General features: G+C 44.0%; 1 protein-coding gene across 1 annotated transcript in view; it reads left to right on the forward strand.

Annotated features, from left to right (window-relative positions):
• Positions 1–7,686, forward strand: part of LOC137533623 (interferon-induced very large GTPase 1-like) — a 169,331-nt gene extending 161,645 nt beyond the window's left edge. Inside the window, exon 2 of the mRNA XM_068254966.1 lies at positions 1,642–7,686. Within this exon, the coding sequence (XP_068111067.1) occupies positions 1,642–7,227 (5,586 nt within the window). The 3' untranslated portion in view covers positions 7,228–7,686. The remainder of the gene's footprint in view (positions 1–1,641) is intronic.
• Positions 7,687–24,435: the final 16,749 nt, after the last annotated feature.

Consider the following 24,435-nt stretch of genomic DNA (forward strand, 5'->3'; position numbering starts at 1 on the left):
ACTTGTGACTATAGAGGGACAAGAAGAAAAAGAGCAACAAGTGAGGTGAGAACCTTTAGTGAGGAGATCAGTAACCATGAACTGGTGCACCAGATATTTCACATTTTTTCTTTATTTAACAAAAACATTTTATAAGCATTAAAAATATAAAATACTTTGCGAATAAATACATTAGGAAAATGTTGTCTCTGAACTACTGCTTTAAATTTCACAAGGAGTTAAAATATATTGTTGTTTTTATTTCCAGCCATGCCTAAGAAACCACAGAAAAGAGCAAAATATGATGAAGCTCAAGCAAGCTCAAAAAGAAAAAAACTCAACCAAGCCAAACCAGGACTAGAAGAAACAAAGAAAAAGACAAACGAAGTCAAAAAAAGAACTGCTGAAATAGCTAACCCACCAGCTGAAACCACGAAGAAAGCCAGAATTACGTCTGCAGAATGCTCCCAATCACTTGCAAAAAAGAAGTCATACACAAATTTGGGTGTAACAGATGGAGACCTTCCAAATGCTGGCAACATGTCAGATGAAGATCTAATGTACTGGGCGTCAGGAGGCCTTGCTTTGGAAGGGGTATACCTGACCAAACAGATGGACGATGTTCTGATGAAGCGGGAGAGGATTCTCGCTGTCCCTGAGGGCTTTGTACTAAATGGCCCTGTGCAGAAGACTGACCTTCAACAGAAAGAGTTCTCCTCCTCAGAAGCAGAAGCAGCATTTTACCAATCTGTGGAGAAGCTGGGTTTCAGCATTGCTACTTCAGCCAAAGGAGGCTTCTGGGGATTCCAAGCAGAGGGCAGCTTCGATTATAGCTCAAACAGCATGTCAGAACGAAAAAAAGAGTCTCACACTGAACAAACCTATATCTCTACAATTAAGTACAACTACATTCCATTGGCATCCTGCTACATCAACCACGAACAGCTTCGCCTGTCTTCTGCAGCCCTGGAGGAACTGAAGGATATTGAAAACTTTCTGATGTACTATGATAAAATGGATAAACCTTCCATTATTAAAGACAGATACAAAAAGTTCTTCAGTCGATTTGGCTCTCATGCTAGCCAGGGTCCTCTTCATTTTGGAGGAATATACTGCTGCACGGCTTCTTCTGAGGGATTTAAACAGGAGCTGCTGGAAGAAATGAGACAGGAAACTAGGAAAGCTGTGAATGCTTCTGCAAGTGTAAGTTATTCTGGTTTATTTTCGACTAGCATTGAGACTTCAAAAACTGAGTCAAGAGAAACATCTGACACAAAAAGGATGATGAAAATTAAAGGAAGTTGTGAAGTGTCTGTAAAAAAAATAGGAGGACCAATTACTGCAGATTCTCTCGATAAATGGAGGTCAGGACTTCAAGCCAACACTAAGACTTGGAGGGTGATTGATCGAGGCACCCATCTCATTCCAGTTTGGGATATAATATTATCTCATCATAAGGAAGACTTTAAAAATGTTTGTGAGGTGGAAAATGATCTGAAAAACGTCTATGGATCAGTCACTGGTCTACACTACAGCTTGCCAATTGGCAATAATGTTTCTACTGCTTTGTCTGAAGCCAACACCTTTCTTTCTCACTTGAACACTTGGCAGATTGAACCAGCACACCAGGGATTAAATAAGTTGACTGATTTCATGCAAAAGATTAATGAAAAGACAGGGAACTACAACATTTGGTTAAATGTTTGTCTTCCTCATAAAGAGTTAAAAAGGTATTTAGAAAACGTGGTGGTGTCTTACAGTGAAATGCCCAGATCAGATGAACCTGTCATCCGTTCTATGCTAAAATGTCTTCTTCAACACATTGCATGTTCCAATGAGAATATAGACTCCTATGCAACTGTGACAAAATGGCTTTATCAGTCTAAGAAACAAGAACCCCTTCTCAACATCACTGATTTCTCTGTGTTCATGAATTTGTTGTCAGAGACAAAAAAAAATCTACCACATATTAGCCCAGCTGATGAGGACAATCAAGAAGCACGAGTCAAGGTTACTGTTGTTATTAGTTCCTATCTTCAGTCTTTTCTAAAAACACTGAAACACATGCAGCAAAAAGAGGAGGAGCTTCTGATTCTTTGCGCTGCAAGCTGTGTTGGATATTCAGTGCAGAATAATTATTTCACATGGTGTCTTGAATGGCAAGAGATCAACTTTTTGCTGGAAAAAATGCAGTATTTGTTTAAAGAATACAAGGCCGTCAAAGGCTCCAAAGCTCAGGCTTTTATCTTGCTATCCGGACTCACTTTAGGGGATAAGGAAAGGCCCAGGTCCACTGAACAAAAAAAGGAATTTTTACATTTAATGGAAGAGAAAATGAAAAGTACTTTGGAATCAGAAGTTCACAACATTTTGAATGAATATAATAAAGTTGGTGACTTACAGTCTTTAATTACTGACTTAAACCAGTTCTGCTTGGGAAATTATAAACCTGTCAATGCTCAAAGCTTGGTCAATGAAATAAGGTCAGTGTGTGAGGCGAACATGGAAGATACAGTATCTACAGCTGCAACTCAAACCCAAATGAACATTACCAATGAAGAGGAAAACCTTTCATACAGACAGGATAGCCGCAATCTTATGCAAAGTTTAGGACTAGACCGGTATTTCCCGAAAGTCTTAACTCGGAGAAATTTTTGTGTAGTTCACAAATCTTTTCAGAACCTTTTAGAGAAGGAGACTGAACTTCCTTTGCGGTTTATGCAGATGCTGATGAGATTAGACTATAGGTTCCGGTACCTGGCCTGCAAAAACAGTAATCTTACTAACACTGAAAATGTACAGGACACTGATGACAATAGAATATCTGACATAGATGAGGACTTGTTTGAATTATGTCACGAAGAAGAAACAGAAGTATTCCAACCAGATATAAAAGGGAAGCACCCCATGGACCTGATGATGGCCATCTACCACTGTGCAGATGACCTGATGAGACCTTATATTTTTACCAAATTGTCCATGTGCCAGTTTGCCCTACCACTTGTAGTGCCAAGACTTTATGATGCAATGATAGAGATACCTCTATGGGCTTTCAGACAAGTCCCAAAAAATACATTAGAAGCAGGGAAACATAAAGAAAAGCCTATTTATCAAATTAATTTTCCAGTTGTGTGCTTCTCCAGGCTTGGGGAATCTCCAATTTCAAAATCACAGCTCTTGAACAACCTACTGAGTAAGCACAGACATGATATATTTTTCCACAGGAACTGTGAGGGCAGCGTTAAGAATCGTGTGTTGTTTGATGGACTTGCTGAGATTTTCTGGTTTTGCCCAAGTGGAAAAGACACGGATCAGTTTGAAAACTGCACTGCCTTTGTAAATCTCCGAGGTGATGCCAGAAAGTATAGCAAGCAAGCTGCCTTTTTACAGGAAATATCTACAGTAAATGTGATAATGTTCACCAAATCTGACCACAGGGAGTCTGGTAATGAAATTTTATTCAAAAAATTTAAACAACAACCTTTGATAATCCTCTCCCCAGATAGAGAGGCCTCAAAAAATGTAAACACAGAGAGCAAGCAAGTAATGATTGGTCTTAAAAACCAGAATGAAGCAAAAGTCTTGGAGGAACTAAATACAACCCTTCGACGATTGTTGGCTCTGTCGCCTAAACTCACCAATCTCGAACACTGTGCAGAAATAGGTCGACAGCATGGCTTCCTAGTGGATGAAGATGGTAAGGAATGTACAGAGGGCAAAATGCATGCTCAGAAAATTATGTCACTTTTAAAACAAAACAATCTTTTGAAGGCTAAGGAGGAACTGTTACCTCTGTCAGGTCAACTGTGGCATTCATGGTGCAAAAAAGATAAAGAACTTACTCAGCTGAAGGACAAGGTGAATCAAAGCATTGAACAGCACTGTAGTGAAATTGAGATGTCCAAGACCTCCATCAGGAAAGAACAGTTAGAGAAAGCAAGTCAAAATGAATTCATCAAAGCTGTCATCACCCAGCTGAAATCTCTTTCACGAACAACCAAATTGTTTTTTTTACAGTGGTTAAAACTCGAGATTGATGGCCTTTCCTATGACCGTGTAATCGATATGCAAGATGAGTACAATAGATTGTGGGGTACTCTTAATTCAGAAGAAATTCAGAACAAGGATGTGACAAAGATACAGAAATCCCTGGAGTCTCTCTCAGATCAGATGAATGACTGTATGTTTGGTCTTGAACATGTCCTACGAGAGATTGGCCAGACTTATGAAGCTCTGTGTGAATTGCAAAATGAAGATGACTGTTTCTATGAGCTGCCCAAAATTGCTGCAGACATGATGGTTTCTGGATACCCTATTGAGCTAATGGACGGAGATGCTTGCTATGTTCCATTGAAATGGATAAAAGCTGTACTAGGAGAATTATGTAAAAGTATAGGGGATAAAAATATATTTGTCCTCTCTGTACTTGGGGTTCAGAGTTCAGGAAAGTCCACACTGCTCAACACAATGTTTGGGCTACAGTTTGCCGTCAGTGCTGGGAGATGCACCCGAGGAGCTTTTATGCAGCTTGTTGAAATTGCAGATGAACTAAAGAAAGACCTGGACTTTGATTATATCCTAGTTATTGATACTGAAGGTCTGAGAGCCATGGAGCTATCCAACAAAGCAACATTAAATCATGATAATGAGCTAGCAACATTTGTCATTGGTGTGGGCAACATGACATTGATCAATGTCTTTGGTGAAAACCCTTCTGAAATCAAAGATGTTCTCCAAATTGCTGTGCAGGCATTTCTACGGATGAAGAAAGTGAAACTCTCCTCGAGCTGCCTTTTTGTTCACCAAAATGTTGGGGACTTAGCTGCTAAAGATAAAAACATGGAAGGACGCCGCAACCTTCAGATTGAACTAGACAATATGACTGCTCTCGCTGCAGAACAGGAACAGTGCAATGTCCAACATTTCAGTGAGGTCATCAGATTTGACGCAAATAGTCACATTTATTATTTTGCCCACTTGTGGGAAGGAAACCCACCCATGGCTCCTCCTAACCCTCATTATAGCGAGGATACTCAGAAGGTTAAAGATATAATTCTGCAATGCATGGCAAATGAGCGTCACAACATTCTGAACATCTCAAAGCTCACCGTTCGCATAGAAGACCTCTGGTCAGCTTTGAGAAATGAAAACTTTGTGTTTAGCTTTAAAAATACCCTGGAAATTTCAGCCTATAGTAAAGTGGAAAACAAATATAAAAAGCTAACGTGGCAACTGAGGCGCAGGTTCCTTGAGCTCCAAACAAATCTGAACAACAAAATTAAGAAAGGTGAGATTACTTCAGTCAGCCAGAAAGCTGTGAAGGAGAAGGTGAAGGAAACATATGACTCCATCAAAGCAGAATTTGACATTTTTTTCAGTGAAGACAAGGACCGAGAGATCCTCATCCAGTGGAAAGCCAACATTGAAAACAGGGTGATCAGTCTGCATACAGAGCTTGTGGAAGAAACCAGAAGGCAAGCCATGGAACTTATCAGACTGAAGAAGAGTCAGAGCAAAGTGGATGAAAGGAAAATGGGTTATGAGGAAGAACTGTTTAGGAAGAGTAAAGAGCTGGCACTGAAACTAAAAAATAAAGGTCTAGAAGAATCTGAGTTGAGCGACCATTTCAACATTTTATGGCAAAAATGGGTTTTAGAAATAAATGCCACGATCCCTGATACAGAACATCCTGATATAACTGCTGAAGCAGAAGATGTATTGTTACAAAATTTCCAACAGGAGTGGAGTATGAATGATAAACTAAGCAACTTCAATAGATGGACGTCATTCTCCATTGACTTGTCAAAGCATGTTGTTGGTAAAAAAAAATGGTACCAGTACAAATCCTACAAACCTAATAAAGCTGATATGAAATGGATTATGCAAGAATTCAATAACTTGGTCAGAGATGTAAAGGAATATCTAGAGCGAAAAGAAAAGGAAAAGGTAGATTACAATCAAACATTCTTTTATGAAATAATGGAAACAGTTTCTCAGGCCATTTCAAGCTTAAATTCATCAGACATGTCAAACAAATTCACACTAACGGAGTTATTTAAGTACGACGTGACCTTGTACCTCTTTGGACTGGCAGTGCCCTTCTTTGATTCCATGCACAAAGCTTTTCAAACAGCCAACAACGCCATAGTGACTCTTGAAAGCAAACGTGGATGGTTCTTCAATTACTTCACAATTTCTTGCCAAGATGCAGCCTCAATCAAAACATTTTCTGACTTCCTGTGTTTGAAGATTCTAGAAGCAATTTTCCCAGCATTATATGATAAGACCGCTGTAGAAATCGCTCATGAGATGACGGCCAACTATCCAGCTTTTAATGGCAATCGTTCCAAACTGGAAAACCACATTTTGATAGAGCTAGCTGAGCAGGAAGACTTCGAACCATATAGGGAATATATTCGCTTTCCAGGGAGTTTTTTTAAAAGCTTTATAAAGAAGCATGTCCATAAATACTGCCTAGGCGAGAATTCACAGAAACTGAAAGATTTCTTACAGATCAATTTTGATTCTTTTAACAGAAAAGTTCTTCAGAGCATCAGTGAGACAACAGGATTTGTTAAGAACAGAAATGGTAATGTCTCTGAGTGGCTGGATGATTTCTACAGAAGAATTGAGGACCTTGTGACCTTTTCGAGAGCGGATCTGAAGAGTATTGAGCATAAGGAGATGGACATTGCGTTCATTCAGGAAGCAATGTGTGCAAGTTGGGAGACTGCTGCTGGAAATTTCCAAAAGGGAAAGAACTTTGAACCTACCAATTTTAGTAATTTTGAGAGGAAGCCTATTGAAATACTGATTGAACAACTATGTGGTTGCTGGGAGCAGTGTCCATTCTGTAAAGCGATTTGTACAAATACAATCCCTAATCATGGTGGTGACCACTCTGTGCCTTTCCACCGCCCCCAGGCAATCAAAGGTGTACACTGGCACAAGACACAAGAATTTGTTTTAGAGATATGTTCATCGGATGTAGGTTCTAACTGTAGCTTTGTTAGTGAAACAAAGAAGATTCCCTATAGGCAGTACAGAACAGCAGGGCCGAAGTACGCTAACTGGAGCATCACACCAGACACTTCCTTTCAGCCATACTGGAAGTGGTTTGTGTGTCACTTTAGAGGAAACCTGGAAGAGGAATACGGCTTGAAGTTTCAAGGCAAAGGAAAGATTCCAGCCGATTGGGAAGCCGTCACTAAAGAGAAAGTGATTGCCGACTTGAAGAAACAGCTGTAAAATGTAGCTGAAAATATCTCCAAACATATCATATTGTTTGAACAATCGATTACCTAAAGGAAAAAAAAGGGCCCATTCATTTTATTCTTATATAAAAATAGGGTAATTTCTAGTTACAACTAGTTGTATAACTGATCCAAGTCTGTATCAGGCTCAGCCTTTCACTCCCTAAAAAACTGTGAGGGTGTGATTAATTAAAGGGTGACTCCAGTTGTTCCATACACCAGCCATTATGTAACTGAATTACAGAGTATTACAGATTGTTTTTCAGCTTCACTCTGCAGCTATACTTTATTTTTATTTTTTTTGAAAACTTCTTGGAACTTTTTGATTTATTGCTTCCTACATCTGCTGCATGATGCAGGAAATAACATTTATGGCTTCCCTTTGCTGCTCTACAGCTTAGCTGGGATCACTGCATATGTACCGGAAGAGAGTGAATAGAGAGCCCACATCCCAATTGCCCATAAGGATTATTACCCCCCCTGGTTGTCTGGTTATTTCCGGATTTTAGGGTCTAAAAGTGGTGCAATTTTTTTTTTCTGCAGGCTTCTAGACCCTAAAACCAGGAAAAAAAACACACCGCAGAGAGATCTGCAGCAGCCCAGCACTTACCTCCCTGGGATCCAGTGCTGCAGTTCTCCCTTTATCCTATGGGTGGCGCTGTAACCCTATAGGGAGATTGCCATGTGTCGTCATGACAACAGACGGCAATCTCACCTGAGGGATGCAGAGACTCAGAGGACAGGAAGGAGAATGGTGGCCGGGATCTGGATCCCCAGGAAGGTGAGTGAAAACTCCTGCTACGCACTATCCTCTGCACAGTCTTGCCAACAGCTACCACAAGTCAGGCACGGGTTACCGCTCCGGCTTGTTTTTTTCCACCCCGAGCCTGACTCGTGATAACCACCAAGGAGGTTAATGAATATTGTTTTACATTCCCAGTATGGTGCTACACGGCACAATGGCAGCAGATATTTTTATCCACAAGAAGTCACCACATTCCGCGAAAGTCAAATCTATTACATAATATATGTTGGATCTTGGTGTTCTGTGCACACGGAGAGGCACCCAGTATAACAAGTTATAAGTCTTTACTAAAGAAACTATGCAGAGATGAAATCCTACACCACCATCAGTGCTGCTTGCCAATTTTTGCCAAAGTAGTTTTCACATAAAAAATGCTGTTTTTGAGAACATTTTTGCAAAAATAGCTTGTATTTTCAGTTTCACATTTTTTTGCGATAATGTGAGAAATCATTATTTTATAGCACGAAAAACGAAAAGTGCAAAAAATGCGGGAAACCAATATTTTTACCGTAACAATTTTTTTATTTTTATCGCAGACGCTGAAAAACTATATTTTTACTATGATAAATTTTAAAAAAATGCAAACTTATTTTCAATGTCATTTTCGCTCGAAAAATCGAATGTAACATTATTTTCGCAACAATGAATGCAAAAAACAATATTGGCATTTTCGCTTGCCTCACCATCAGGAAATGCAGCTTGCTTAGAACAGAGAGAATACAGGAAATTACAATCCCATTCAGATCACCTCCAGGTATTACACACACACACTGACATCTTGTGGTTGTTTCACTATACTGCACTTAAAGGGAATATCTGAGCTGAAAAAAAGACCTCTATTTACCCGGGGCTTCCTCCAGCCCCTAGCAGCTGTCCTGTGCCCTCGCCACAGCTCCGCTTCCCACCGATGGACCGGGGTCCCCACCAGTGCAGATGGTGGTGGTGCAGGTCGGGATCTTCTGTGCCTGCTTGAGAGCTGCTGTCAATCATGTCCACGTGGTCTGGAGTGTCCGGCGCAGGCACAGTGGTTCTGCACCTGCGTAGTACACTCCGGACCACGTGGTCGTGATTGACAGCAGCTCTCAAGCAGGCACAGAAGATCCCGACCTGGCGAGGTCAATCTCTGCACCAGCGGGGACCCCGGGCCATCGGCAAGAAGCGGAGCTGCGGCGAGGAAAAGATCAGCTGCTAGGGGCTGGAGGAAGCCCTGGGTAAACAGATGTCATTTTTTTTTTCAGCTCGGATATTCCCTTTAAAGCATACATGTCAAACTCCGTCCCGTGGGCTGAATCTGGCCCTCAGGGCCATTAGACTTGACCCTCGGGTGGTGGTCTCCACACTTTACATTGTTTGGCCCACTCTATACCACCAGAGAAGCTATAGATCACCAGGGAAGCCATATGAGACGAGAAAAGCACTAGATACCAGGAAGCTGTAGTTGAGAGGAAGGGGGGGGGGGGGCACTAGACACTAGTTGAACTGTATAGGGAAAGGAGGGGACCACTAAACACCAGTAAACTGTATGGGGAGGGAGGACCACTAAACATCAGGGAATTGTATAGGGAAGGGAGGACCACTAAACATTGAGGAACTGTATAGGGGTTGGAGGGGGGGCTATTAGACACCAGGGAACTTTATAGGGGAGGGAGGTGGCCACTAGACATTGAAGTTGACCCGCGACATGGTCCTAGAGCTCAATTTCGGCCCACTTTGTAATTGAGTTTGACACCCCTGCTTTAAAGGGAATCTGAATTGAAAATAAACGTATGATATAATGAATTGTATGTGAAGTACCACTAGGAAATAGATAGGTATGAGTCTGAAATTGTTTCCAGTACCAGGAAGATTTAAGAAACTTCAGTTGCTATCTATGCTAAAGAACTTCACTGAGCTCTGCGACCCAGACCCAAAATGTTGTGGACAGCACTGTATTTTGAAGCTCTTATCTCAACTGTCTCTCATTGTTTCTAGTTTATGGTTTTCCTGCAGAGGAAAGTTCAAAGGGTCATTAGCCTGCTCTGTGAGTGTCATGTGTAAACTGCACATATTAGAGAATGATGCAACGTTATTAAAAAAAAAAAAAAAAAAGCTATATAACTGAAAATAAAAATGAGACTATTTTCTTTGCTACTAATGTTTTATTATCCGTACTACACATACAATTCATTATATCATAAGGTTTTTTTTTAGCTTCAGTGTCAATTTAAGGTAACAATGTTGTTAAACCTAACAATGTAATCTTAAAGTTTTACCTGAGACAAGTGGGGATAAAGGATTGTAACTTACCCCAGGCTTCTTTTAGCCTCCTGTAGTCTGTCAGCTTCTCGGTCCCCTCCGTTCTCTGGCCCCAAACTTCCCAGCTGGCCCATGCTCCCATGGCAAGGAGTCCCAGGAGTGTCTTGCACCTGCGCAGTTACAAGCCCTAACTAGCTGCCCAAGTGCAAAACACTCCCTGCCACGGGATCACAGTTGAAGAGGCGCACGGCCGGGGTCACAAATGCTCAGACACCAGAGGGACCAGACAGACACAGAGGGAGCTGACGGACTGCAGAGGATTAGAAGGTAAGTATAAGGCTGAGAACACACTTGGCAAAAACACTAGCGTTGCGGAAAACGCAGAGTTTTTGCTGCTAATGGAAGTCTGTGGGTCACATGAAAAAACGCAAATAAAAAATAACGCCTATGCGTTTTTAATGCGTTTGCAATCATGCGTTTTTAAAAACGCTGGTTTTGTAGCATAATCAAAAATGCATCAAAAAATGCACATAATGACAGTCAATGAGAACGCAATGTATAGCGTTTTGTATGCGTTCCTGGTTTTTGTAATGTATTTCCGCTTCTTGTGGTCTTCCTAGTGATTTGTATAAAACGCAATGTAGAAACGCATATGCGTTTTGTATATGCAAACCACAAATGCATAAAAACGCTAACGCACCAAAAACGCACACGACCTAAAACTCAACCTTTCACGCGCAGCCATGCGTGCACCCAGCCTTAATCATTTTACTCCCCTCATGACAGTTTTACTTTCACCCTTTTCTGACAATGATTGTTGCAAATTTTTAACTAAAATGTTTGTTTTTGTGTATTCAGTGTATAAAGTGTATTCAGTTAAATTTGCTCAGCACAATTTGCTGTATTAACGTCATACAACTTATAGTCTCTATGTGTTGCATTTACGGTTAACTTCTACTATTGCATCTAATCACCCATCCCCCTTTTTTAATATGTAATTGTACCCTCCATACTGAAAACTATGTACAAATGCTAGACTAATGTTGCATTACCTGAAATGATCGTTTAGGAAGGAAAGTTTAGGAGTGATAGTAGTCAGACATGCTTTTTATCTACAAGGTTGGTGTAATCTATATTTCTGACTGTAAACTGTTCTTGTAGCTCACCTCCCAGCCCCCACTTCCACGTATAACATCCATGTGCAGCAAGCCCTCAATTTCATGTGCAGCTGTCCAGTGCCGTCACTAGGGGGGTACGGTGGGTGCGGACCGCATTAGGTGTCACCAGCAAAGGGGGTGATACCAAGCTCCAGGCTAAGGGGGAGTGGAGTAGGCTACATAAATACAGATCAGGCAAGTGCTTGATGTACTTCTCACTCCTGCTCTTCTCCCTGCTGGCTGCTCAGTATTGAGCTGATAACAGAGTTCAGAGGCCACCAGGGCCACATGGTGGTCATATTTACACTACAAGCAATGTTACTGCCTGGTGAGGTTGGTGGTTCATGGGGTAAGAGGGGGTGACACCATGAGTTTCTACACCGAGTGACACCAACCCTAGTGACGCCTCTGCAGCTGTCTTGGGCAGCAGCTTCCCTCCCCCAGCTAGGTGCACACATAACATAACATGAAAAGCTGCATTTTATGTCATGTTTTATGTTAAAGGATACCCGAAGTGACATGTGACATAATGAGATAGACCTGTGTATGTACAGTGCCTAGCACACAAATAACTATGCAGTGTTCCTTTTTTTCTTTCTCTGCCTGAAAGAGTTAAATATCAGGTATGTAAGTGGCTGACTCAGCCCTGACTCAGACAGGAAGTGACTACAGTGTGACCCTCACTGATAAGAAACTCCAACTATATAAACAGTTTCCTAGCAGAAAATGGCTTCTGAGAGCAAGAAAGGAGGTAAAAAGGGGAATTTCTTAGCAGTGAAGGTCACACTGTAGTCACTTCCTGTCTGAGTCAGGACTGAGTCAGCCACTTACATACCTGATATTTAACTCTTTCAGGCAGAGAAAGAAAAAAAGGAACACCGCATAGTTATTTGTGTGCTAGGCACTGTACATACACATGTCTGTCTCATCATGTCACATGTCACTTCGGGTATCCTTTAATGTTGTGTGCGTTTTTGCTGCATTTGCGCTAGTTTTTTTTTTTAGCGCAGATGCGCTTGTGGTTCGCATATAAAAAACGCGTATGCGTTTTTCATGCGTTTTCATTTTGCATTGTATGCAAACTAGGAAGACAACAGGAAGCTGAAATACATCACAACAATTTTCTAAAATCAAAAACGCATGGGAAATGCATGAAAAACGCATACTATTGCGTTTCCATTGACTTTCATTTTGTGTGTTTTTCATGCATTTTTGAAAATCATGCAATAAAAACAGCGCTTTTCAAAACGCACGCATCAAAAACGCATATGCGTTTTTTTTCCTGTGGCCCGTAGACTTCCATTAGCTGCAAAAACGCAGCTATTTCCGCAACGCTATTGTTTCTACTATGTGTACACCCAGCCTCTGTGTGTTGCTCACTATTTTTAGCCTCCCTTTTCCATGTGCATTAACCTTTTTTTTTTTTTTTTTTTTTTTTTTTATTATGCCCAGCCCTTGGGCAGCAGTCACCCAAGACCCGGGCCTTTGTAACCTTTCCAGAAATCCAGGCTTACCAGACACCATGTTCTGTTGTCTGGAGAGGGGATTGTAGGCAGACGTGGTTTTTACGGTGATCACAAAGGGAACACTCAGCTCAGCCCTAGTAAAAAAAAAAAAAAACTTTTCTTGCGTGTCACAAAAGGATAACAAACTCAGCCAGCCCACATCATGAAAAAAAAACCAGAGGGGAATAATATTACAGACCTTAAAGAGACTCTGAAGCGAATACATTTTGCCATTTTTACCTTCAGGAGTCTCAGCAGAAGTAAACCGCCGCATCCCCGACGCAAAACGAGGGCTAGACCTCCCCCAACTTGGTCGTGGATTGTGCTGCCCTGAGAGGCAGTGCTTTCAGCTGCAGCTCTGCCTCTACTGATGTCACTTGCCTCATGGATCTCCGCCTCTCCCCGCCCCTCTCTATGAAGGAAGCGTGAGAGAGGCGGCGATCCGCCGCGATTGACATCAGTAGAGGCAGAGCTGCAGCTGAAAGCTCTGCCTCTTTCAGGAAGCGCTGACCAGATTGCCCCCGGGAATTTGGGGGGTCAAAAGCCTTCGTTTTGGGGATGGGGCGGTTTAAAACTCTCTTTAAAACTTAACAAAATGCACAGTGCCACCTTGTGCGCTTTTTAGCGCACACACAGTTTATGCATGAATAATGTTTCATTTATTCTAACTGGGAGGATAAGTTGGAGGTGTTCCTTCATGGGAAGAAGGGCAAAGAAGAATGACAATGGCCTAAATTCACTAAGCTGTTTAGACTAGTCTACTGATGGTTTTTAGTCTACTGATGGTTTGGTCAGTTGCACCAAAGGGGAATTCACTACCGTATTGCCAAATGTTTTAGACCTGTTTTTAGACCTGGTCTAAACCATTTGGAAATTATCAAAAGATGCAATTCACAAACGAGTAGCCATGACTGACATCCTTCTCCTCTGATGAGCTCTCCTCTGCATACAATTACACTCCTGCATAATTAATTCAAAAGGTTCCATCCTCACATCTAAAATATCTCACAGAATGACTATACCAACAAGAAATCAGCTGGTCTAATCACTGTCGGAAAAAGTGGGCGTGGTTACTCCTTGTTTGCCTTTGTGAATTGTGTAAATACTGAATGTTAGACCAGGTCTAAAAACAGGTCTAAAACATGACACCAAACCATCAGTAGACTAAAAACCCTCTGTAGACTAGTCTAAACTGCTTAGTGAATTGAGGCCAATGCTGATTGGGTAAGGGGGGTTCTGATGTGGAAGGTGTCTGCAGGGGAGGCCAGTGAAGTCTTTGGACACCTACATTCAGGGCCCGTTTCCACTATTGCGTTGCGAAATCGCTGCGGCAAAATTCGCATGCGGATGCAAATTTCGCATGTGTGCATGCGAATTTTCATGCGAATTCGCATGGATGACGATGTATGCGAATTTAATCATGGCAATGCCGGTGTGCTTTTCCATTGATTTCATGCAAATTCGCATGAAAATTCGCATACCAAAACAGCCTGCAAATTCCCTATTAAATACATTAGCGGCGATTCGCCTGCATTCCACACGCAAGCGAAATCTGAGGGCTCTGCAGTGCAGAAAAATCCTGCACAGGACACCGCACAGGAAACAGGCCCATTCACTTGTATTGGCTATGCGAATCTGCGTGCAGGAAACGCATGCAGATTCGCGATAGTGGAAACGGGCCCTCACACTACATGTTCACCCAAGGCAATCGCAAACAATTGTTTCAGGAAACAAAAATCTAGCGTGTGTATAATTCTTTAGTGGGCACCTACCCCGCCCTCACTTTAGTCTTACCCCGCCCTCACTTTAGTCTTACCCCGCCCTCACTGGAGTCTTGCACCCTTTTACCCTTAGCCACACCAACAGCTACATTTCTGTTAGTGACAACTTCTTTTTTTGCATTATATAGAAATTAAACTTATACTCTACTTTGTATTTTTCTTTGAAAATTCCTGTATCTGTTTGTGATTTGTGATGAAAATTCCTGTATCTGTTTGTGATTTGTGATGAAAATTCCTGTATCTGTTTGTGATTTGTGATGAAAATTCCTGTATCTGTTTGTGATTTGTGATGAATACAAATAAAACTACACTGCAAATGAAACTGCTGTGTATGTATTAATTTTTATTATGGTTACAGTTAAAGAAAACACACTTGACTGTTTCCGTGCGTATTTTCTGCACACAAAAACTGATTTAAAGTGTACCTAAGATGAGGCCCCTTTTAAAAATGTATACATACCTCGTGGCTTCCTCCAGCCCCCTTTGGCCTGATCGCTTCCTCGTTGTTCTCAGTTGCCTTTTCCTTCACCCACAACTAGCCCCAAAAAATCCCCCAGTCGGGACCAGTCGGTGCAGACACAGTCCAGCCAGGGGCTCTCCTTCGTCTTGCTCCCTTCGTCGGGAGGGTTCTGCACCTGTGCAGTAGTACTGTGCAGGTGCAGAATGCTCCAGGCAACGTGAAGGCAGCGGGAGCGCGCACGGCCAGGCCATGCATGCGCAGTTGGCCCCGGACTGGAGAACCTTCCAGGGCCAATTGCAGAAGAACGGAAGAGGACGACGAAGGGAGCGACCAGGCCGGAGGGGACTGGAGAAAGCCCCAGGTATGTTTTGTCCATATACGCCCATCGCAGATTCCCTTTAAACTGAGGACTCATGTTAACCAATGGGCTAGTTCACAGTTCATGCGTTTCAGCATCCAGCAGGATAAATCTGCACATTTTGTCAGTTATCTCTATGAACTACTTTAGCTGTTTGAAAAAAACGTGCGTTTTTCTGCATACAAACACAGATGGTGCGCAGAAAAGGCATGCAGAAAAACATGTGCAGAAGAATGAAAGACAAGTGTGACCCCTGCCTTAAAGAGGCCATGTAGTGACATATAATTGAATGCAGTCAATTATTCAGGCTACCCACTTTTATGGTAATTATCCTGGTTTCAGCATCACAAACACTTCCTACAGTGATGCATTGCTGTATATTGGTATGTTGCCCCGCCCTCCCAGTGATAAGCCTAGGATGATTAGCTATGCGGAATTCTCCTCCCAGAGCATTCTGGGAGACCAGGTACTATTCCTACTGGCTTTAGAACTCACAGTAAACAAACATTCCGCAGAGATCACCTGCCAAAACTAAAGATATCGCCACCTGTGATAAATGTTTAGAAGGAAAGGAAAGATTTTACAGTTGGCAAACACCGGCTAAATTTATAAATAAATACTGCAAAAAAAAGGAATTTAATTTATTATAATATTTTTACTACAGTTCCTCTTTAGTATACGGTTCTTCTACTGCACCTGAAGTAGTCTTTAACCACTTCACAACTAAGGGGTTTTACCCCTTGAACACCAGAGCAATTTTCACCTTTCAGCGCTCCTTCCATTCATTCGTCTATAACTTTATCACTACTTATTACAATGAAATGAACTATATCTTGTTTTTTTCGCCACCAAGTAGGCTTTCTTTAGGTGGGACATTATGCCAAGAATTATTTTATTCTAAATGTGTTTTAATGGGAAAATGTGGGAAAAATGCATTATTTTTCAGTTTTCGGCCATTATAGTTTTTAAATAATGCATGCTACTATAATTAAAACCCATGAAATGTATTTGCCTGTTTGTCCCGGTTATAAAACCATTTAAATTATGTCCCTATCACAATGTTTGGCACCAATATTTTACTTGGAAATAAAGGTGCTTTTTTTTTTTCAGTTTTGCGTCCATCCCTAATTACAAGCCCATAGTTTATAAAGTAACAGTGTTATACCCTCTTGACATAAATATTAAAGTTCAGTCCCTAATTGCACAAAAATAAAATGTATGTATTTTTTTTTTAATTGTAATTTTTTTTTTTAATTGCAAAAAAATAAAATAAAATTGGGGAGTGTGGGAGGTAATGAGTTAATTTTTTTGTGTAAAACTAGGTATTTGAATATGAAAAATGCTTTAGGGTGTAGTTTTACTATTTGGCCACAAGGTGGCCACAGTAACTTTTTATTTATGTGACCTGTAGTTCAAGGAGGCTGGGAAACTTTTTTTTTTCACAATGATCACGCTGCTTCTCATAGAAGCAGCAGATCATTGCAGGGCTTAGATCAACGATTGGGAAAGGTTTTTCCCGTTTATTGATGTCTGGGCAAGCGGGCGGCGGCGTGCACGAGAGCGGGAGTGCGCACAGGAGTGAGCGGGAGTGCGAGCAGCGGCGGGAGGTGCGGATGTCTCCGTCCCTGGGGGTGAAAGGATGGAAAAAGGGACGGAGATATCCGTACGGCTGGGAGTAAAGTGGTTAAGTGTTAAGGTAACCAGGCTTTCAAGGAGCTTATTAATGGGTCCCCCAAACTGCCTTAGTTTTATCATTAAACATTCTCAGGCGCTCCGAGAAGCAGAGCATTAAGCGCCATGTAGCACAATTATCAAACAAATTTTGTTGTGAAACAAGTTTAACCATTTTGGGACTGGCCGCCTAACCCCCCCTTAAGGACCAGGTGAATTTGAATGGGGGGGCGCACATTTGGGGGGGGGGGGGGTCAGGCGGCCGGATCCCCTCTGTGGCTCGCTGCGCAGTGTCCCCCCATGGTGGCAGGTGTCCCCCCTTTCGCCAGCAGCCATCACTCACCTTCCAGGCCCCAGCGATGAACCGCAGTAGCCCCCTCTTCTCCGGCCGGCATCTCTGCTCCTAAATCCGCTCAGTTCCGGGTCGCGGCTTGATGACGTCATCAAGCCGGGACCTGGAACTGAGCAGCATTAGGAGCAGAGATGCCGGTCAGAGCAGAGGGGGGCGCCGATCGGCGTGGGAACGGCAGGAAGGTGAGTGGATCCTCTTCTTTCCCCCCTGCCGCTGTCACCGTGATCACTACAATCCGCCGGCGATCGTAGTCATCACATGATCAGCAGCCATACGCGATGGCTCCTGATCAGAATCAGAATCAGAAACTTTATTTCGCCAAGCACGACTGGGTCGTGCCCGGAATTGGGCTTGGCACGTACAGGGTACTGATACACGATATACAGTGTTTACAGATACAGGACAGGACATGCAGTAGGAACAGAACATTATACAGAATACAGAACATTATATAACTTTTATGCAGAGGGAGACAATGTGGCATAATTACAATACAAAAAAACAACTGAAAGGTATGCTTGAGCTGGAGCGGCGTCTATGTGCAGGGTGCTTCAGTGCGTCATGGTATTGTGGGGTGGGGATGGGCATTTCCACGGAGAGAGTTCAGGAGGTTGACAGCCGAGGGAAAGAAACTGTTCTTATGTCTAGAGGTCCTGGTGTAGATGGATCGGAACCGGAGCTTCCGGCACGAGGGGAGCCGATTAAAGAAGCGGTAGCCTGGATGCGAGGGGTCGTTGGCGATCTTTAATGCTCTGGTGTTCAGCCTGGAGTGGTAGAGGAGGTCCAGAGTTGGAAGGGATCTCCCGATGATCCTCTCTGCAGATTTGATGACCCTCTGCAGTTTGAGCTTGTCGCTGGCGGAGGAGCTGGCGTTCCAGACCGGGATGGACGAGCATAGGACGGATTCGATCGTGGCGGAGTAAAAATTTGTCAGGAGTTTTTGGGCCATACCGAACTTTTTCAGTTGGCGGAGAAAGAAAAGTCTCTGCTGGGCTTTCCTCTGTGTTGAGGCAGTGTTGGTGTTCCACCCCAGGTCATTGGAGATAGTTGTGCCCAGGAGGCGGACACTGGGGACTCTTTCCACTTCCATGCCATCAATGTGGATTGGAGGTGGGGTAGAGGCGCGCCTCCTGAAATCAACAATCATCTCCACCGTTTTTGCTGTGTTTAGGACCAAACCGTTCTCTCTGCACCAGCGGCATATGCTTTCGACCTGGTGGCGGTACGCCTTCTCATCGTTTTTGGTGATGAGACCTACAATGGTCGTGTCATCGGCAAATTTGATTACTTTTACCGAGTCTGACGTGGATTTGCAGTTGTTCGTATACAGAGAGAACAGAAACGGCGACAGGACGCAGCCTTGTGGGGCCCCTGTGTTGGTGATCCTAGGTTGTGAGGAGATGGTGCCTAACCTGACGACCTGGGACCTGTTGGTGAGGAAGTCCGTGATCCACAGGCGAAGGATGGGGTGGACTCCTAGCGCAGCGAGATTGTCTTGAAGTATTTTAGAGCTGATGGTATTGAATGCTGAGCTGAAGTCCAGTAGGAGGATCCTGGCGTAGGAGTCCGGCCCATCCAGGTGATCATAGACGTGCTCCAAGCAGATGTTGATGGCGTCATCTGTGGACCTGTTCGCTCTGTACGCGAATTGGTGCGGGTCCAGCAGTCCCTCAGTAGAGTGCTTAAGGAGGGGTAGCACCATGCTTTCAAAAGCTTTCATGATCACGGATGTAAGTGCCACGGGCCTGAAGTTGTTGAGGTCGAGGATGCCCTGCTTTTTGGGGACAGGGATAATGGCAGACCTCTTGAAGCACGCGGGAACTTTGCCTTCCTGGAGGGACCTTGTGAAGATGGAAGAGAGGGTGGTAGCGAGCTGGCGAGCACAGGTTTTCAGGCAGGCTGGTGACACTCCGTCCGGACCTGAGGCTTTCCTAGCATTTAACCTTAGCAAGTGTTTCAGTACATCCGCCTCCCTCACTGACGGTGGGGGTGAGTGAAGGCTCAGGGCTACAGTGGCAGATTGTGCAGGTGGCTGTGGGAGTCCTGCAGGTGCTGGCTGGTTCTCGAATCTGCAGTAGAAGTCGCTGAGACTCTCGGCAAGCTCAGTGCTCGGTGTGGCATGCTGAGGGGGGGGCTTGTAGTTGGTGGCAGCCTTCAGTCCTTTCCACACGGCTCGTGGGTCGTTTGAGGAGAGGTTCTGTTCCAGCTTTTCTGCGTAGCTCAGGGGAGATGTCAGCTGTCATATGACAGCTTAATCTCCCCCTCCAGGTGCGCACGATCGCGTCGGGAGCGGAAACGGCGGGCCGGCATAGATTGTACACTGGATCAGGCTAGAACAGCCACAAGTGCGGTGTAGAATCTAATGTTGACAGTCCCCAAAAGGTTAAACAACCCAAAACAGTTGTTGGCTATTGTTCAAACAACTGATAAGACGGGATGCTCTCCATGGAATAATCACGAGTAACCACAGTGGTTACTCATGAATCAAATAAGCTTTAATTGCCGCAGCTGAGCGGCTGTATGCAGCAGGGTTAATTACCCATAATGTCGCTCTCCGCCCAGCATTTCAACAAGCTTGCAAGCGTCTTGTGAGAATCTGCTCAGCTGCCTGTGCAGACAGGCAGCGTTTTGATCACTGTTCACGTCTGCATTCTGCGGGTCTCTTTAAGAGAGACATTTTGTCAGTTCTGCAGCTTGCTCCTGAGGAATTTGCATACATTCGTTATGCAAATCCCCTACCTGCCTCCTGTTATGACTGGCAATATAAAGGTTGGGATTACCCATAGTCCTTTGCTGGTCATTCCTTCAGGGTTTGTAGTTTACACTCCTTGTGAGTGTCAGCCATGCTACTTCTCGTTGAAGATTAGTTTAGAGTAATTTGTGGGACTGCGCTAGGCAGATTCCCTAGTTTAGTTAGGATTGTATTATTTGTATTGCTTGTTCTGTCTGTCTGTGGGGTGCTAACCAGAGCAGCGGTTGCTACTGGTAGGCCCTTCTGTTCTGTCTCCTGGGATCGCGCTAGCCACTTTTCGCTAGCGCTGTGGATCCTTCTGTTCTGTCTCCTGGGATCGCGCTAGCCACTTTTCGCTAGCGCTGTGGATCCTTCTGTTCTGTCTCCTGGGATCGCGCTAGCCACTTTTCGCTAGCGCTGTGGATCCTTCTGTTCTGTCTCCTGGGATCGCGCTAGCCACTTTTCGCTAGCGCTGTGGATCCTTCTGTTCTGTCTCCTGGGATCGCGCTAGCCACTTTTCGCTAGCGCTGTGGATCCTTCTGTTCTGTCTCCTGGGATCGCGCTAGCCACTTTTCGCTAGCGCTGTGGATCCTTCTGTTCTGCTACTTTGTCTTCCTGAATCGCACTAACCGCTAGCGGTAGCGGCTGTGGATCTTTCTGATCTGTGTTTCTGCTTGGATCACACTTGCTCTGACGGAAGAGCGGTGGATCCTTTCTGCCCAGTTCCTGTTTCACGTGTGTCTGTCTTGTCTGATTCGAGCGCTTGCTGTAGGCTCGGTGAGGTAACCGTTAAGCAAGCGCTCGCGTTCTCTGTTTCGTGTTTGTCTGTCTTTGGTTAGTTAGGCGTGCTTGTCTCTGTTGTGCGTAACACGCGGAGACCGCGCACGAACGCGTGCACTGTTGCGAATGAGTGCGGTGTTTGCGTTCAGCTAGCGTTTATTATTTTCTTTATCTTTCTCTTTGTATGATTTGCTGTGCCTTTGCTACCCTTGTGCTCTGTCCTGCTCAGTCTTGTGTCGCTATTGGCAATCGCCATTCTTGCAATTGCGTTTCCTACTTAGTTTCCGCCATTGTGTGTTCGCCGTCGCTGGGTGGCGATTATTTTGGTGGGCACACATTGGTTCTGTCCCTTTGCTCTATTCCCTGTGGGCTATCCAGCCCTGCCTGATTGTACCGTGTCCCGGATCTGTACAATTCCCATTTGGCATCTGTGGCTGTGCAGCGGCTGTGTTCGCCTGCACTCCACAGCACCATCTGCCGGTGGGAATTGCCCTCTGCGGGTGCATAGCACCTAGCCTGGGTGTCTGCAATAATACGCTTGTGGAGGAAATCCGCCGCGTCAGCGCACGTCTGGTGCGCTGACCACGGAGACGATTCCACAATCGTTACAGAATGACCAGCCCAACCAAAATTCCCAGGGCAGAGGGAACCTTTGATTTGCTTCAGACATCATTGCCTGAGACAAAAGCGTATGTGGATCCTACTATAGGTAGGATCGCACACTATATAAAAGCAGTTAAAAAATCGGTGCTCGTCCCTGATCCCCACCCATATGGGGATTATCTAGATACTGGGTTGTTTGAACCGCCATTTGCCTCATGGGAGATTGGGGCCTTGTTGGAAGAGTTTGATTTCGATTGGAAAGCCTTTTGTGATTTTTATATCGCAAAGAGCGCGGATGACCTGAATGATTGTCTCGACTCTATGTACCTTTTGATCGATTCTGATGAATGTGATGAGTGTGATGTGGATCTGGTGATTTATGTGTGGCAGACTATTTTGGACGAATTGCACACACACCAACCAATTATTTCCAATAAAGAGACACCATTGTCACATGATTTTTCCTGTCTTTCTGGGGTAAAGCAAGTGAGTTTGGACACTGTGCGACCTGAAATGAATGGGTGTGCCTCGTTTGTGGACACCTGTGTGAATTCTGATGAAGTTTCTTCTGTTTGTTTGGAGGTTGAATCTGTGCGATCTGATGCCTGTTTCTCAGATGTTCCTGCCGATTGTGATCGGCGTGAGTGTGTCAGTTTTGCCAATGATATGTGGGATCCCTTGTCTTGTAAAAACAGATTTTTTTCTCCCAGTACTACTTTAAGATCCTCCATCTATGATCTTGCTATGGGGAAAATTCCCAAACTATGCAGTTTCAAGAGTAAGGGTAATGTGATTAATAAAGTTTCTCATGTTGTTGTCACAACTCCTTCTTCTAATATTGTTCAGTATGTATGCTCAGACCTAGTCAGGTGTGAATGGGAGCCCCCGTTCCAGAAAAAGCAGCTCGAATCGCTGGTGTACGAATTGAAGAAAAATTCAAAGTTGTTTTGTGAGTACTACATTGCCAGAAGTGAGCCTGTCTTGAGAGCATGTATAAGTTCTGCTTCTGCCTTAAGAAAAGGAAAGGGGTGTGAATTTGACTTTGTGAGTCCGCTGATTTGTATGTGGAAAATGATTCTGAATGAACAACGTGTTCTTCATTCAGTTGATGTTTGTAAAAGCACATTGTCAGCTGGCGTTTCTGAGATCCAGCAATTCAGCCTGGAGATCTCTGAATCCCGGTCTTCGAAATGTCCACTTTCGCAATCGACTGCGATCTTGGATTCGCAAATTTCGCGTTCTGACTCCTCGAATTCGACATTGTTAGCCGAGTCCAAGAGTGAGACAGCGCCTTGGGTTTGCGAACCTGATACTGAAGCACCTTTGCTCTGTCCAGAGAAGATGTCTCTGAGCCTGCCCTGCATCATGAATGAAGACATTATGTCCACTCGCATTGACATTTGCGAGTCTGATTCTGAAGAAAGTATTGACTCTCCACCCTGTACTCTGGATGAGTCAATATTGCCTTGTACAATATCTCCTGCAGTGTCCCTAGAGGCTCGTCTAGGTATTGCTGCTATTTTCACCTGTTTTTCTGCAGTTTTGGAATTGCAAGCTAGTTTGACTGCTACGCAGAATTCTGGGTGCAGTGAGATTAAAGTTAGGGAGTCAGTGTGTGGTCCAGTGAATATGCCTGTACATTCCCCTCATGATTATGAAATTCAATCTCAGTTTATGGTGGAACCTTCCTTGGGACATCTGCCCGGTCCACAAGATAAAGTTCCAGTTTTGCCCTGTAACATGGATAGTTCAGAATCCTTCCTAGAAAACTTGAAAAATGATGTTCCTGAAGTTTTGTTCGATGTTCTGGAGGTCTCTGAGTTCCTCCCAAAGGGTGCAGAACTTGTAGGAGATGTCTCCTGCCCCCCAAGTCCTTCTGAGGTGTTACCCTCTTCCGTAGGCATTGTTGCCTTGCTGGCTACCTTATTAGCTCTGATGGAGCTTCACTCATATGTAGTCAATGATGATATTATTGTCACAGAAATTTCTGAATTTGTATCCGAGTCTTCTTTTGAAAGTCCAGTGCCTGTGACCTCCACTCATGATGATTCTCTGCCCGGTACTGGTTTTGGTCTTGTCATGCCGGACTCTGAGGTTGGCAGTTCCCCAACATGTCCTGAGGTTTCTCCTGTCCTGGTGTACCCCAGTGTGCTCTGTGACCCAGAAAGCTCAAGTGTGCCTCGGTTACCAGCGTACTCAGATGCTTCCTTGGTGGAGACATGCTCTGATATGGCCTGCCTGCTTGCATGCCCAGAAGTGGTCCCTGAAAGTCTTGATCTTGGTGGGTGTCCTCGTAATTCTGAACCCGGAATTGTCATTGGTTCCATGGGGGTTCTTGGTAATTCTCCATGTGAGCCTGGTGATTGTTCTGCCCTCTTGGGATCTCTGTGGAGCTTCAAAAGGTTCTGGGAGATTCCGGGAGAAATTTTGCTTGGTACCCTGGATAAGATCAACGGTGGCTTTTGTGTTGTAAGGGACACTTCGAACAGGTATTGTGGCAGGTTTGGTATTCTTGGACGCTCCTTGGAAGGTGGTGGGTATTGTCTGGAGGGTGTCGATGGCTTTTTCTCTGGTGTCCACAGTCCTGATGGGTGTTATTCCGAGACTGGTAGTACTGACGGGCATGTTTCGGTGGCTTCTGTTTCCGATGAGGTCGGTTTCGGGTGGACTGACTCTGGAATTGGACCTTGTCGGGCTACCCCGACCTTCATGAGTCTTCTGTTAGAGTGGTTTGGAGATATCAGTTTTGAGGGTCGTCTGGAATC

Source organism: Hyperolius riggenbachi, chromosome 9 (genome assembly GCF_040937935.1).
Source record: "Hyperolius riggenbachi isolate aHypRig1 chromosome 9, aHypRig1.pri, whole genome shotgun sequence".
NCBI classification, from domain to species: Eukaryota; Metazoa; Chordata; class Amphibia; order Anura; family Hyperoliidae; genus Hyperolius; species Hyperolius riggenbachi.